At 41.8% G+C, this 16,398-nt stretch overlaps 1 protein-coding gene across 1 annotated transcript; it reads right to left on the reverse strand.

Moving 5' to 3' along the window:
* Positions 1-762: 762 nt before the first annotated feature.
* On the reverse strand, positions 763-14,929 carry CAVIN4 (caveolae associated protein 4; the record flags this gene model as incomplete). Its single annotated transcript, XM_082014668.1, has 2 exons — positions 763-1,419; positions 14,519-14,929. 2 exons carry the CDS (start codon positions 14,927-14,929, stop codon positions 763-765), a joined length of 1,068 nt encoding a protein of 355 aa, XP_081870794.1.
* Positions 14,930-16,398: the final 1,469 nt, after the last annotated feature.

The raw sequence follows: 16,398 nt of genomic DNA on the forward strand, positions 1-16,398 counted from the left end.
AATTGCCTTTTCATAACTTGAATACGATACCTCATTCTCTTTTCCTCCTGCTATTCCATATTTAACGTGTCTTCTGCTTTTTTATTCTCACTCCATAAGTACAGAAAATGAATTGCTTACATACATCAAACTTTCCTCTTCCAGAACTCTGGAAATAGTCTTTAGTCATTTCAGGAGCTTCTCTTTTCCACTGAGAAGAAAAACAATTTACTGAAAACCCTATCATTCCTGCATTCCATTTTGTCACACCCTGGATAAAGCAGGAATTTCCTTGTTCCACTGTTTCAGTGAGGGCTCTTAAACAAAAAGATTTGTATTGCTGAATGGACGTTTTTCATAGCTCTTCCTCTTGTTAATACAAGTAATAGCTTTGTTACTGTTTTGTCATTAGAGGAGTTGGTAGAAGATAATGGAAGATGTTTTTAGTCTGTTGTACGTAAAACTAGAGTTATTAGGCTGTAAAGTGACTGCTAAATCAATCTTGAAAATACAGCAGATTTCCATCTCCCTTTGACATGCAAGTTCCATTTGGGTTAATGATAGCTAGCGGCAAGACAGAGGAGGAGCCCCTTAATTCCATTTGCATGGCTTGGCTGTTGTCAGGAAGACAACACTACAGACACCCGTGTAAATGAGAGAACACCAGCAACACATGTTTTGTGATATAACACAAATTCACACATTTGTCTAAAGCTGAGTGAACACATACTGCATTATCTCTTGTTCAGTAAGGATAGTATGGTGGGTTTGCTAACTGATTCCTTATGCCGATTGCTTTAAGTCTAGCAAAGGGACATCATCACCTCCTCCTCCTTCTTTTCCTTCCTGCTTAAGAACGACTTCTGGGATCATCACTCCTTTCTCAGTTGACTGGGAGGCACCTTTAGTTGCACTATTCTTGTCTTTCTTTACCTTAGTGATCACTTCTGTGTAAGAGATTTCTTCAGTGAAGGGCTCTGCTGCTGCGAGCTCAGAGGCGATGTGCACACCAGCTTCCTGGATCCCCTCCTGACCTTCAGCTCCTGTTCGTTCTTTATTTTTTTTATGGATCTTGAACGCCTCCTTTGTTGGGGTAGCTTGTGAAATGGTTTTCTTGATCCTTATCCCAGATTGTTTCAGTCTCTCTCCTGACTGCCTGATCCTCTCTCTTCTCTCAGGGGTCACTATTCTAGTTCGAAGTCTGTTTACCTTCTTGCCAAAATTTTGTCTTGTCTTTTGGATATTTTCCCTTGAAAATGCCTTTTTGATATCATCTATTCGCCTCATGCCTGATTTCTTGAACTGGGTTGCTTTGCTTTCTTCGATATAATATTCTTCATCAGAAGACAGGTCATCGGGTGAGAAGAAATCATCCTCTAGAGTTTCACCTGCGGTCCTCTCTTTGATAACAGAGAGAGATGAAGGACACTCGGTTTCTTCCTGTGAATGAAAGCACAGAGTCATCTTCCAGTAAGTGTGTTTTACAAGGATGGTAACTCAAGCGTTTTGTTTCTTGGCTTGTAGTTAATTAATGCTAACTGAAACACAATATTGTAACAAAGTAATGTAGGCTTGTACCATCGTATGTGATCTATACAGAATACAAATGGCAGGAGAAACCTTTGCCAAGGTCTGTAAAGACATTATACCTGATTAAAGATTTCTTGTCAGTGTGGTTCTACCTGAAACTAATGAATGCCATGGTCCTATGTTTACTGGCCCCTAATGGTTTTTAGAGCAGATTTGTCCAGTTCATGGGTTTTTTTGAAGCTGATCTGCTCCTCAGAGATCGGACCTAGATCCAATTGGTTATTCCTTACCAAAAAAAGACATCTTGTAGACAAAATAGGCTCTTGTGCTTGTATCAGCTGTACACTCTTCCAAATGAGTGCCTCAATGATACCAGTAGCTTCAGCCTTTTGCTGTCACCAAGACAATTGCATTTTTTTGACTAATTGGAACTTAGCAAACATTTCTGTGGCTGCCCAAAAGGGTTTGAGCCCCAATATATTAACTTATATGTGCTGGCTCCACAAGGGGTCAAAGTCACCAAAGGAATGAGATGTTATTCGCTAAACCCAATTCCACACAATTCACCCAGCACCTGTGCACCATTGCCAAGATGAACTTGACTTGTTCCATTTGGAAAAATACGGATGACCCAGAGCAAGCGCCTCTGTCTCCTGTGGTGAGTTTGGTGACCTGTACGAGCATATGGTATTAGATATTTATATTATACATATGATAATACGTATTAGCTGCATGCTTGGAAGTGGTGACTATCCTAGATATCTTAGCACTAGGAATGTATGTAGCCCCTCCAAAGAAAGACTAGTAGAGGCTCAAAGCTCGAAGATACACAGAAATACACAGCTGTCCACAGTAAACAAATAATTTACCAAGAATCACTTAGTGGTTAAAGATGTGCAAAAAAAGGCAAAAGGCTTGCGGTAATGGAAGGATTTTTCTGAACAGAGAGAATCTCCTAAGAGAGCTGATCCCCCCTGATCTCAGGACTGCTGTCTGCATGGACATTACAAATTCGTGGCTCAGTGTCAGTGCGTCACTTCCTTCTACAAGTACTAAAGTATGCGGCGTAACTTGTAGGAGGTGTGTGAGATGGACAATGCCAGCCCCTTCCTCCCTACTAGCTATTTATGTGCACGTGCATGTGCTCTTCTCCCAAGAGCAGCAGCCCTTTAGGGTGCAGACAGGTACAACAGCTATATAAAAATTCTATAAGCTGTTTCCCATTAGTAGTAACTACTTCAGCTGATTTCTGAGGCATGACAGTTTCTGGGCTCTATCCTTAGTATTATTACCTTAATGCAGACAATAGGAGAGATATTAGAGGTCGTCAACCCATGAAGAATGGGTCAGTTTTACTGAATATTTTTCTGTGAACTGATTTCCAGCCAAAAAGACATCTGTCATTTTTCACAGTGAGTCATTAGTGGCAAGTAATGTTAAATGTTTTTTTACGGAGTACTAGCAATGTGTAAAATAAAATACTTTAAGCTATTTGGCAGATAAAGCCCACTTAAGGGTCTGTCATCATGCCTTGGCTTCATTAAAACTCCTCTAATAAAATAGTTGTTAATGCTTAGAAAAAATAGGGATGAGTTATGTTGCATTGATTACAGCAGAATGTTATTCAACTCATCTGTCAAAATCAGAAGGAACAAAACTACAATGCTTTGCTAATAATCATCTTCATTAACATGTGCAAATTAACATTAATTATATAAAGACCTCTATATATAAACATAATCCCTTCTTTTCTGAAAATGAACTAAAACACAGCTGGATAATAATTCCTCAAAGTTTGTAAATTATAGCCGACTCCTTCAGCTGAAATGGTAACAAAAATGTTTCCAGAATGACTGTTCTGAAATTTCAGTACATACAGAAAAGAACACAATATAATGAATAGGGTGTGCTGTTCATATGAAGATTACTTTTTAAGAGAGAAGGCAGAGAGATTATTTTCTCTGCAATACTCAGGCTGTCTTCCTTTGGAAGAACAAACTTTCTGTACTTTTCATCAATTGTTGCCAGATTTTTATTGTATTTAGCTTTATAGTCTACTATCTAAAGAAGAGAGCACTTTAACTTTCATACACGTTAGAATTAAGACATATGAACAATAATGTGTGAGATGAAGGCCTTGTAGACAAGACACAGAAACCAGAGCTGCAGGCCCTGAGAAACATTCCTCGTTCTGCTACAGACTCTGAGAACAATCTTTGCCAAATCTCAGATTTTCTCTTTTTCCTTGTTTTCTGCACACATCTTGCAGAATCACATGTAGAAAGGCTAATAATTAGTGTGAGTTTCTATCCTCTCTCCAGATTTCTGGATAGAAGATGTTATCAAAGCGGAAAGTATTAGTTTAACAGAAACTGGCTACCACGTTAGGGAGGTTTCATAATAAAAATGCAATGATTTAGGCTTAGTAAGAGAGCTTGCTCATCTGCTTCCTTTCTCTCTCCTGCCCCTCACCATTCCTTCTTTCAGTAAGTATCAGTGGGGTAGACAGAAGCTAGGAGCTCATCCTTCCTAAAGCAGGAACAATAAGTTTTAGCACCATGTGGGAGATTGATGGGGACAAAGCATATAGCTACCAGCTCATTTATAAAAATCACTAAAAGCAAAGATTAAACAGCCACTGATTTCAGTTGCACAGGACAAAGCCCTAAACTGGGTGACAGCTTTCTTCTTGCCTTGAAAGCAGATGGGACTGGAAACAGCAGGACTGGGCAGCCCGGACTTCTGAGGGGGTGAGAAAGAGTTGAGCAATTGGTGGAGCTACTTGAAAGCTTCTAGTTAAAATTCTACTTAAGGGTTTTGCTAGGAAGGACTCTTACCTGCCACTACCACCTCACAGGAGGTAAGGGAGGATCTTTAAGCTAAATTTGTAAGTGCTCAAATAAAATGATGACAGGGGATTCTCTCACAGTGCAAGACGATACCAAACATTCGGGTAGAATCACAGAATAGTTTGGGTTGGAAGGGACCTTTAAAGTTATTTTTAACTTGATTTCTTGAGGAAAGAGCAGTGCAGTCTTATGGTCTGTCGATTGGTTAATACAAAGGATGTGTACTCTGCCCTGCTTACTGGCAAAAACCGGACATGCACATGCCGGAACCAGAAACCAAGAAACAAATCTGTGGAAGATGATCATTCTGCTTCCCTTTCATCAGTCCTTCTAGATGGAGCATCTGGAGAGGGTGCACCCTGCAAAGGGTGCTCACACTGGTCATGGAATGCTCGTTGGCCATAATGTCCTGAAAAGTTAGTCTGCTACTCAACACATTGAAAATAGACCTGGACCTTTTAAAACAAAACAAATTTTTTCCTTCTCCTCCAAGAAGCAGATCAGGAAACCAGTCACGAAAGTGGCTGACTTGGAAGTCGTCTTCTTTTTGTACAAAAAGTGTAGCATATATGCTCACATTACACAGCTCCCACCTTCTCACCCTTACATGGTTTCTCCACTAACATGTAAACATTCGGGCATTTTCCACCAATTTGAGAACAGAGCTGAGCTCAGACAGGAGCCGGCTGCGTTGTGAGTCATTCTGTCTGTCCTCCCAGCTGACGTCTGTCCTGAGGAAACACGCCATGGCTCAGGTACCTTGCTTGCAGAACCGGACCCAACGTTTTTGGCAGGTGACAGGGGTGCTGAGAAGAGGGGGTGCACGTATATGAATGGGTATAGGAGGGGAGAGGGGAGAAAGGAGTCAGATTAGATGTTGCGTTGTTGAAACTGGAAATATTTTGGAAAAATGCACGTGTGTGGAAGTAAATGAGGTCTGGGAGGAGAAAGGCCTCAGGTTCTGTGGTAGCAGAGGAGGGACTGAAAGCGTTGGTCGCAATGATAAGGGGAAAGCCCGGAGACCATTGCAGTTCAGCTGGGCAGGGAGAGAAATACAGAGGCTACAAAACTGTAAGGTTAGTTAGATCTACTGCTTAAGAAACAACGTTAACAAACAAAATGTAAAGGTATAACATCCTAACAGAACGGTCGCACAATTCAGGAGTGGCTGGTGAGGCCTCCTGGCACTAAGCTTGCTAAGAAAGCATTTTAGACCTGAACTTTCATTTTCCCTAGTTTTTTAGTATTTAAGTTCTAAAGTAGCCAAAGAAGTTTGAGTTTTCAAGGGCCTGACCGAATACAAAGGAAACAGATGAGTAAACCTCAACTTTGAGGAAGGCGGCCAGCACGGCTTTGATTTGAATGGGTGGCTCTGGGGACAGTGAATATTGAAACCCAGATGTCTCTAACTGTCTCCCAAGAAAATCTGACTCTTCCATTGTCATTTCTCCCCCTGCTCCCATTTCAATTTAATTCATGATCAGAAAATTTTCAAAAAGGCACACAGGCCTTTCGCTCCACAAACTTTTCATCAGTTACCAGAATTCTGGCTGTGCTGCACCCATGCCTGAGGGTGCTGACCAGTTTGCAGGCACGCTGCCGGCGTCTCCTGGTCTCAGGGGAGGGATCGCAGCAGCAGCATTTTTCTCCATAGGATATAACAAGGTGCTGATGAAGGAAGGCTGGTGCACCTGCTCCTCAAACTACGCAAACAACCAGGTGCAGACTCCTTTTCACCTCACAGAAACCTTAAAACAATAAGTAAATAATCTTAAATGCGGCAATGTCCCTAATCAACATTATGAGACTCTCGAGTTGGCAATGCTCAGATAACCGAAAACCGCAGGGGACGAAGGCTGCCGACTGGATAACCGTGCCTGACCCGTCAGGCTCTTCTCAGCCTCTCCCCTCTGGGCAGGGGAAGAAGGGAAATGGCAGAGCAAATCGTTTTGATGTCTCAGGTATTTTGCCGCAGTTCTGTCCTGGGAAAGGTCAGGTTGGCTCTACCAGCACCTTTCTCCCCTGTTGCTGAGCAAATAAGCCAAGGGGGCTGCTGGCAGAGGAATGTCACACCCGCAGCCGGGTCAGTGAGGGTGTGCAAAGGGTAGCAGGTTATTTAAAAAAATTCCCTCACAAGCTCATTAGCTGAATCTCCACTCCTTCTCTTTGCAAGCACAGATGGGATCAATAATTAATAGCAGCAACAGTATTATTTTTATTAAGAAAAGGCGTGTTGCTAATTTAGAGTTCACTGGATTCGCTAGATGAAGCAGTGACATAGTGTCACTGTACAACAATACTTAGACTTTAAGTACATTAACGCTTTTAATGATTATTTCAGTAATAATTTCATTATAATGTCATTTAAAAATAAAAAATAATGGGCTATAAGGGCATTTTAATGGATGTGGTCAGTCCAAGATCTTTACTCTCCTTTTCCTTCCACGTTTTTTGCATGTTTTGTAAAAACAAACATGTATTTCGGGTTTGTATTTCAAAGCCTGCACTGGGCTTCTAGAGTTGGCAAGGAGAAAAAAAGATAATATATTGTCTTATGTGTAGATATATGCTAGAAACGCTATAAAACAGTTTTGCATTCTCTTTTCAAATAGCTTCGAATGTAATTCTAACAAGCTTTACTAAAAGCAACTGTTATCAGCTCCCAACTAGTATCTAATTTCAATTAAAACTTTAACAGAACAAAACTTTTTAAAATACAAAAAACAACAGCAGAGAAAAACAGAATGACAAAATAAATAATGAATTCATATATATATATTAAAAAATCATATAATTTGTGTGCATATATATACAAAATCAAGACTCAACATGCTCTTAAAGAAACTGATGACAGCGAAAGATGGGAGGAGAGGCAGATGAAACTGCATAACTTGGAGTCATTGTGTTGCACAGGGAAAAGGTCGCGGCAAATGATCCTTCAGCCCTGGGGTGTGTGACAGGGAAGGTGCAGGTGATGATTAACATAGGCACAGATGGGACTGGTCATCACCTGACAATTCTGAAGCAGAGCACGAAGTGGCAAAATGGTCAAAGGCCACCCAGTGCCTGGTTTGGTGCTGCTGCTGTGTCTATGACAACTGGTGATGCAAATGACTGGCAGCATATGGGCAGGAGAATGCATCGCCACGACATTTAAACAAATCCTGGAAATTTGCATATTAAATGAATGATTTGTTATTCAAACCGGCAGCCGAGGTAAATCACTAAAACATCTCCTTGAAATTGCTCTCTAAATCAACATGAAACCGCTGATGAATAACCAATTACAAATCATTCAGTCCTTTTACTCATATTCTAACAGTTAAGAGTGAAGCTTCATAAATCTCAAGCGATCCTCTCAGTTTTCCTGCAAATATGCCATTTCAAAATCTCTGCCATTGGGCCAAAAAGTTGCTCAGATGAGAGAGAAATAAGATTATTTTAAAGGGGCACCTAAGGGATTTTATCAAGTAAAGTAGATCGAGAATAAACACTTCAGCACGCAAGACTTTATGGCCAAGTGCCGTTGCTTGTATTTTTAAATAATAAAAAAGCAGCCTGGCCAGAACAGTCAGGCCCCCCTCATTTCTCTTTTGTGAATCTTAATACACATCCCTCTTCTTTAAATTCTGACAGCAACTCATTAATTTAACCAGGAGTGTACAATGACTATAAAGAAACCTAGCTCATTTGCTCATTATCTGACTGCAGCGAGCTACAGACAAGGAGCAAGCGGCACGCAGTTATACCACATCACTCAGAGAAGCCCTTGGCTCCAACCCACCGCGTGCTGCACAGAAAGGACTACTGCGGCTCCAGGGGAAAATTAAAGCTTCACACTTACTTCGCTTTGCTACTGTTCTACGGAGCTAGCCTAGGGAATAGCTCTGCAGGTCAGTCTGCAGGTTTGCAAATGGGTGATGCTTCTCACTTCCAATTTACCTGTAGGTACCAACCCTTTGTCACTGGAGGAGAAAGAGAGATCACAAGATGTGATAAGGCTAAAAAATATGCTTGGAAATATTTTGATTCATGCATTCCTCACAAGGTGACTGCTCTTGCAAGGTAGCTAGAGCAGGGAAATGCTCTCAAGTACAAGTGAAACCCAGCCAGTCACCAGGAGTTGCTGAACTCCTCTACCCAAGCAACCATGTCTCCATATGAACTCACTTCTGGACACCCTTTCAACTCAGTGGAGTTGAATAACAGGTACTTATAAAGTAGAAACTATCCAGAAGTAGGTGTCTACCAGAGGCCAGGTGAATCAGGCTCCATACATTTCTCTCTGCTCGCTTGAAGGGAGTCTACAGGCCAAACGTACAAACATCTGCATTACTGATGTCTAACGCCTGGCAAGATGAATCCTGTCCCAAATTCTAAACTTGCTGGCGATGACTTCACATATTCCTCTCGTCTGTGCCTGTGCTGTTCTGATGAGCTTTATTCCCGTGCTAAAGGAATAATTGCAAGATTCAGCTGTCTTCAGCCGTGCTGCGAATATGAAGCCCAACTGCATGTCCCCAGAGCCAAGTCCATTCCCGAATCTGGGCCTCAGGCATGAAGTGTATGGCTGCAGACACGTGTATAGCCACAGCTCCTGTCGATAAGTCACTCCAGGCAGCCTCTAGGGCCGTGGGGGAGAGGCACGACGCAGGAGGCTCATGATGTAGCTACACTCTTGCACTGGCGTGCTAGACAATGACAGCAAAGCCCTGAACAACTGCATCCAGTGCAAATGTAAATTATCAACTTAATAGGTGGAGTAAAATCGACGGCAGACCTGAGACGATGACTGCCTGTCCTTTGTGAGGATCACCGCAAAGCAACAGGGCTGGGGACTCCAGTCACACCAGATCAAATGGTGTGGCGTCAAGTTTATCATCTACTGGTGTAGCATCAAGTTTATCATCTGCTATGAACACAGCCCTGTGAAATATGCAACCTATTTCACTTTGGGAACACAGGAATGGCCCAACAGCTGCTTTTAAAAAATCTTTTATTATTTCCCTTTCAAACACGTCCCTAGAAACACCATTTTTCTTTAGCTGGTTGAAAGTGCTTGATTTTTTCCTAAAAATCACGGGTAATTTATGATCATCTTGGCTGCCTGCAGTGCTTCGGCAGCGGCCCTGCCGCGCCGCCAGCAGCTGGCCACACAGCACGGGGCCAGCTCAGCGCTTTGAACCGGAGGGCCGGGCTTGACACTGCAAACAGAGAGCTCTTCCTACACTCTCCGACACAGCCATTGGGTTCTTTTTGTTCTATGTAATCTCAGTGAAGGCAATTACCTGTCCCAGCTGTAAAAATATTTGTAAGGTTTATGCCACAAGCCTCCAACAAAGGCCCTGTGCCGTTGGGCTGCCGAGGCCTCTGTGTCTGAGGCCAGTGCTCTGCTGTCACAGCTAGTCAACCTACACCATCTTTTTTCCCATTAAGTTTTCAGAATCCACCTTAATAGCAATTTAGGTTTTCTTCTCCGCCCATGGGTTCCAGCAGAAGGCTTTGTCCAGACCTTCATGCTTCCAGGACTAAGAATCCATTTCTGGTTTCTGACCCGAGATGACTCATGGACAGTTACACCCATTTCAATGTTTTGCTGATGGTCTTTACTGGACTCATCTGTGCCCCAACGTGTATGTATAAATGACAGCCACAACCTCTCTTAGCCTGTTTTCTTGCTGGATTATCCCAAGCTAGAAGTTGCTGGTCTCCTCTCACGTACCAGGGCTTCCCATTGCTCTGATCAGCCCAGTAGTTGTTTTCCAAACCTCTTCAGTTAGAACACAACTTACTTCAACAGGGGTGATTGGGGCTGCACGGGGTGGTCCAGGTGGGCTCTGAAGTGTTTTGGACAAGGGCACTGGGCATCTCTTGATCACATCTGGAAATATCTTGTCTGAGGCCTTTCATGGCCACATTTCACTTTTTTAAGAGCCACAACATCAAGTGGGCTCTCAGTCACCTCGTGAGCAATTAATACACCATTTTCCATCCTTTCCAAACCGTGGGGCCTCAGAAGACAAACTAACAACAAGGGCTTCTGCTAAATACAGGAGTTGACACTGTGTACACTTAGATCAGCATTACTCCAGGTCTAAAGATAATTTAGTTTCTTGTCTGATTTTCTTTCTCTGAACTGACAGCTCCTCATTTTGAGGATATTTCATTAGTATCCACACCTTTTTTGTGCCAAGATCTTTTATAAAAATATTGCACAGTTGGCAAAAACAGTCTTAGAAGCAAACCCTTTTACAAACCCATCACAAGCCTCACTTCCCATTTCAACAGAAATCCACTGTCATCTGTTGTTTTTCCAGATTATCTATTATGAGGTAAGATAACAGGTACATAAATATGAGAAAGGATAAGACCTCTCATGTTTCTGCAAAACAGAAAAATGATCAAATAGGAGTTACCTAGCACAATCTGCCCTTGGTGAGCTATTTAGCTCCATGGTACTAATGATTCTGTTCTGCAGAGCCCCTTGTGAGCCTGCCATTCTTATGCCCAAATGGTATCAGATTAATGGCAATGGTTCAGATAATTTCCTTTGTCTTCTTTTAAATAGAACTGTTACATTTGTTGTCTTTCATGTCGCGGTTACTCTCAGGTTTTTCTGTGAATAGCTGTAATTAAAACTCTGTGCTGATGGACGGTGAGTTTATGCGCCAGGTCCTTCACAGTCCATGTTTGCAACCTCGCCTCTGGAGCTCGGGACACCCTGACTTTTACTGCCACTTCAGATGGAAGCGCTTCCACTGCAGATTTTCAGATTGTTGACCCCATCTTTTCCAAGAAAAGCCACTTATGTTTTAGTTTATTTACGCATAATATGAGGGGCATACAGAAGGCTGCTTCTGCTAGCCTCTTGTGTGTGCAGTGGAGCGATCGCAGGGCAAACAAATCGGTTGTAACGTGGCTGTGTAGGCCAGTCAAGCCGTAACCTGACTTCTTTTCTGACATGTCCACTGTGACTGTCCACTAATTTTAAACGTCAGACAGCAGAGGGTGAAACAAATGCATGTGTCCCTTCATAGGAGGTTGTTAGTCATTTATGGTGCTTATATAAAGTAGTAATAGAAAAGAGCTCAGTAACACAAGCTCTAACATGGCATTTCTGTAACATGGCATTTCTGGTGCCTGTATGCTGACACGCAGAGGGGCTTGCAGAACATGCCGAAAACCAAATGAAACAAGTTCTTTCAGGGTTTAAAAAAAAAAAAAAATCCACTTTAATTTCTGAATAATTTAGCCATGAGTTAAGTTGTTAGATGCTCTTTGGCTGCAGAGAAATGATAGCTCTCACAGCTGGTTATTCAGACTAACCTGAACAGAAGTGAAGAGTGACCTGCACAACCTATAATGTACTTTGCATTCCCTACTATACCCTTAGGGCACATCGCACTCCAGGGTCAAAGACCTCACTAGAAACTCTGAAGTAACCTGGCATTTTTAATCATGCAGTCAGCCTGGGGAGGAGAGCTGCCTGCTACCAAATCTCTCCCTCAACCACATGGCCTTTTAAAAACGAATGCTCTCAATTTCCCTAATCATTATGCTCATGGATGATCACTTTGTCTCTTTTTAGTGCGAGGATATTGCCAACTCTTTTCATCATGGCTGAGGTCTCTCGGGACAATCTCCTCCAGCCAGTGATCCTTTTCAACCTGCCTACTCCTTGATAAGATGAAAGATATCCACTTGAAAGAAAATCTTTAGGACTTAATTGGTGGTCCCCTTTTCCTCATATGCCGATGTGCTGGCAATAGTTACAACTAAAACCCATGTGCACTCACCCACGTAGGCATTCAACACCGGCTACATGCAGGTCATTGGCTCCATCACAGTGTCCCAAATGGTTCATCAGAAAAAAATCTCACTACAGATGATCTGTCACTCACAATCACCAAGTAAACAACTTGGTTATACCCATTTGTAAAATATAGTGAAGGGAGTACGCTGATTCTGTAGCTATTAACAGACTCCCACTCATCGTAGCCAAGCTTCAGTCATTCAGGTCTTGGCACTCCAGCAGTATGCCTACACTGGTGTAAATCAACAGTGTCAAAATCACTGCCCCTGTGTGAAAGAGCCTTTCACAAGTGTACCTGCGCCTTAGATCTTCATCACACTCTTGGCTACCTGGCATGTTCCATTTTTTGTGAAGCAATGCAGTAGTTATCCTCCAGAAAAGTGTTAAATGTCGGATCCTAAAGGGATCAGCATATCTGCTCCTCCCCTGGGCAAGAGGGAAAGGGCTCTGCCTTACAAAAGACTGGCAGTTCTCAGCCTCTGTAAGAAGAGGAAGCTAGAAAGACAGCAGTTAAAAATGCTGGTTCCCTTCCTGAAAAGTACTGTCTAAGAATTAAACATATGGAGCAGCATGCAGGTCGTTCTTGTCTGGCAAAATGAGTTCTGGCAAAAGAAGAGAGTTCAGAAATGCCTACTGAAGGTGATCCTTAAAGAAAGTATGCATCGTGAGAGATACCTTTTGTATGAAATATCTGAAGCTGTTCTTTATAGTGGTGTGTAAATCCATTTTCACCATATTTTACTACATTTTTACACAAGCAACGACTCCTTTGCTAGGAGAAAAATATACATTATGTAATTAATACTGGTTTAAGTACAAATATTTTCAAAGCATTGTTTCTGCTGCAATCATTATGGTAAAGGCCCATCAATGAAATGGCATTATGCCATTAACCAGGGGAGTCAGAGATATTTATTTCCTTTAGCTGGGAAATTATTTGCAAGGAAAAAGCAAAAGTGCCTGTTTTCTATTCCATCATGATAGTGCAGCTTGCAATAATTGTAATAATAGGCCAAATTGGGCCTCTGCTTTCTCCTGAACATCCATAGTAAGTCATTCAGTCAGAAAATCTGGGAGGCACAATTTGGCTGCATATGGTACTAACATAACATTAGAGAGGTACACATTACCTACCTTCAGCTTTTACTCTTTTTTCTTTTTTTTTTTTAGCTATTTTTTCCTGGTAGTAGAAAACAAAGTAGTTAGGAAAGCCAGATTACGCAGAAGGATTTGTCAGCTGTATACAGTGGTGAATATACTCAGTGAAACAGCTCCATTCATCGGAAGTGATGTTATTTATGTACAAACAGATGCAAGACCAGGGTGTAAGGCTGGGTGATGGGGGCGCATTGTGTTACTCACGAGGGCTGGTATTTTCAAGAGCGACCAATGATGAATACGACTCATTTGCAAGAAGCTTTGGGGACTCGCTGGTATGAAGGACCAACTTATGCTTCTGGCAAAAGAATAAACACTCTTACTTTCTATTGACTTGGGGAACTGGGAAGTTTCAGCAAATGCAGGATCAGGCCATTAAACCAACTGGGTTTCACAGCACTCGCTAGCAACTGACAGACCCCATGAACTGCCTGCGCTGGCTATTTATATGCATGTAAGCGAGACCATGCCATTTCATGAAACTTCTCTTCCAACACAGTTATTTATAAGAACAATGAACATACTAGAATGAGGTCAATGAAAGAAAATGTATGATTTGCTTGCCCAATATAAATGGAAGACCAGTGCTGTGTTAATCCACTTCTGAAGTAGAGCACGCAAGGGACTATTTGCTGTCACGAAGGGTTTGTAGGTCTGAGCTTTAGTTTGTGCATGTACTACTTAGACTGAGATAACGAAAAAAAGCCCAAATTTGTCAGCACTATGAAGGCTTGGGTACTCCTGCAAGTTAAATAAACCGTATGTTTTGAAATTAGTGTTAGAAGAAAGTCTGTGTTCCACAGAGCCTGCAAACACTTTTGCTGTTTGGGCTTCTACCTAATATGGTGAAAAAAATACCAGGGATGAATGTCAGGCATGGTTTGTATGACAAGATTTACACTGCCAGCCTCATATTACCTTTCAGACAGGCAACAAATAGTCCTAGCTGATCTGCAGTTAATCTTACATGACTGGCTCAGAAACCTACCAACACTAATAATAGACCGTGTGTGCTGCCGCCAGTAGGTTCATGCTGAAAGGGACTGCGGAGCACAACTCAATGTTAAGGGAAGCATAAAATAACTCTCACGTTGGACAGACTGCATCTTTTGGTTCATTAACTGACGCCTACCAGCAGCCACCAAGGAGGTGTCACGATAGTGCTACAAGAAATTAGGTTTGCGGTTACCTGATAGATTACGACCCGGAATTTGTTTTTCCGCAGCATCTCCTCTTGTTTTGCTTCCACCTTCCGCACGCTGGCGCTCTGCCTCTCCACGCGTGCCCGCACCTCCTTCACAGCGGAGCTGACTTTGCGGGTTTTCTCCAGTAACTTGTTCACTGTGTAGCCTGTATTGCCGTGAGCCTGGGCAAGCTTTAAAATGTCAATCTGTATGGTCTTGATGGCGTTTTCCATATCCCTGTGCCTCTCCTCTATTCTTTTCTGGCTCGCCTGCACGCTGTCCACAATGTTGGCCACTTTGTCCAGGACTGTCACAATCGTGTAAGCTGCATCTTGTTCTTCTTCCTCCTCGGTGACGCTGGAGAGACGATTTTGGTGGGTTTTGTCAGTCTCTGGGGTGATTTCACGGCGATCCATCTTTCCTGCCTTCGGTCGGGTCGGCGGGAGGCGAAGTTTCGGTGATCCTGCCAGAACGATTCTGGCGCTGCTGCAAGGAGCCAGGGCGACAGCTGGCTCCGGCGATGCTCAAAGTAGGGCGTGAAACGCCGCTCCTGGAGCTTGGTCAAATACTTCTGACTACAGAGTATCCACACATGATTGTTTGGATACTTTCAGCAACATGAAACCCCTAAAATTAGGAAGCAATGTCTGGAAAGGAACATACGTTTAAAGGGTCACGCTTCTGCACTGATGAAGTTATTAGTGTTAATCCAGGAAAGTTAAGTAACTTACTAATTAAGCAGGAAAGCAAACTTGCATATTTTTAATGATCTACTTTTGGTTTTGTGTTACTGGAGTGCTTTCCTCCGAGGGAATTCAAAGAGCGGTCAGGAAAATGAACACAGTTGTTTTTTCCAGCAAAACAACTTCAGGTCTTCAGCTTGTTGCAATTACCACATGGGGTAACAAATAAACACACTAAACCAGAGGCAATATAGTGAAAACGTTGTATTGTGACATGCTTTTCCAGTTCAAAATGTTGAAAGCATTTTTTTTTATTGAACAAATTATTAAATCCTACATGCAAAATTTTGAAAGCCTAAACTACATGTTAAAACAGCTGAACACATCCTATTCACACTTTATCTTGGGATCTTTCAAACGACAACTAACAGTCTATTAATATAACTATGACCAGCAGACTAATTTGGATGGACTTCTTTAGCTCTTGAAAATACTCTATACAAGAGCACTAGTAGTTCATTCACTTTTATTATTTTTTTTTCATTTTAATCACAAACACTATATAATCCGTATTGTAGGTGTTAAAACATGTATTTTCTTTAAAAAAGTTTAAGAAGTATTAAAACAGCTTTAACAGTGATAAAGTAGGCTTTATTCCAATTATTTGTGTTCAACTATTCAACACCAATTTTTACAATACCTAAATCTACTAAGACCTACTTCTTTTGGACCTGTGCCATCTGCTTTAGCAGGTAACTTCCCGAATTATGAAATTTATAGTTTTCCTCTTTAAAAATAAATTGTTGGAATTATTTATGAAGATGGCAGTGCTTAGACCCAGCCCACACATTTTATAAATATGTTACAACTACACACAGCACACAGCTTCACAGTTCATGCGATAGGCAGTGTCTAAAAAATCAGTTACTAACTTCCAAAACCATTTAAATATCTACGGTATTTAAACACAGTGTTTTCTAGTTTCTCATAAGAAAAGTAAGCTGTAAACATTTTTACCTTTAGTTCATGCCTTGTTTGCTAGGTAATGTGGACTTTTTTGTTGGTTTGTGTTTTTTTTTTTTTAAATCTACAACCATTGGTGGAATAAATCTGTGTTCCCAAAAATATTACATTCCATGAATAAAGCACAAGTCTATTATATAACCATGTGATACAGATACAGAAAATGAACTACTGTATTC

This window comes from Phaethon aethereus (assembly GCF_964289735.1).
Source record: "Phaethon aethereus genome assembly, chromosome: 2".
In the NCBI taxonomy this organism is placed as follows: domain Eukaryota; kingdom Metazoa; phylum Chordata; class Aves; order Phaethontiformes; family Phaethontidae; genus Phaethon; species Phaethon aethereus.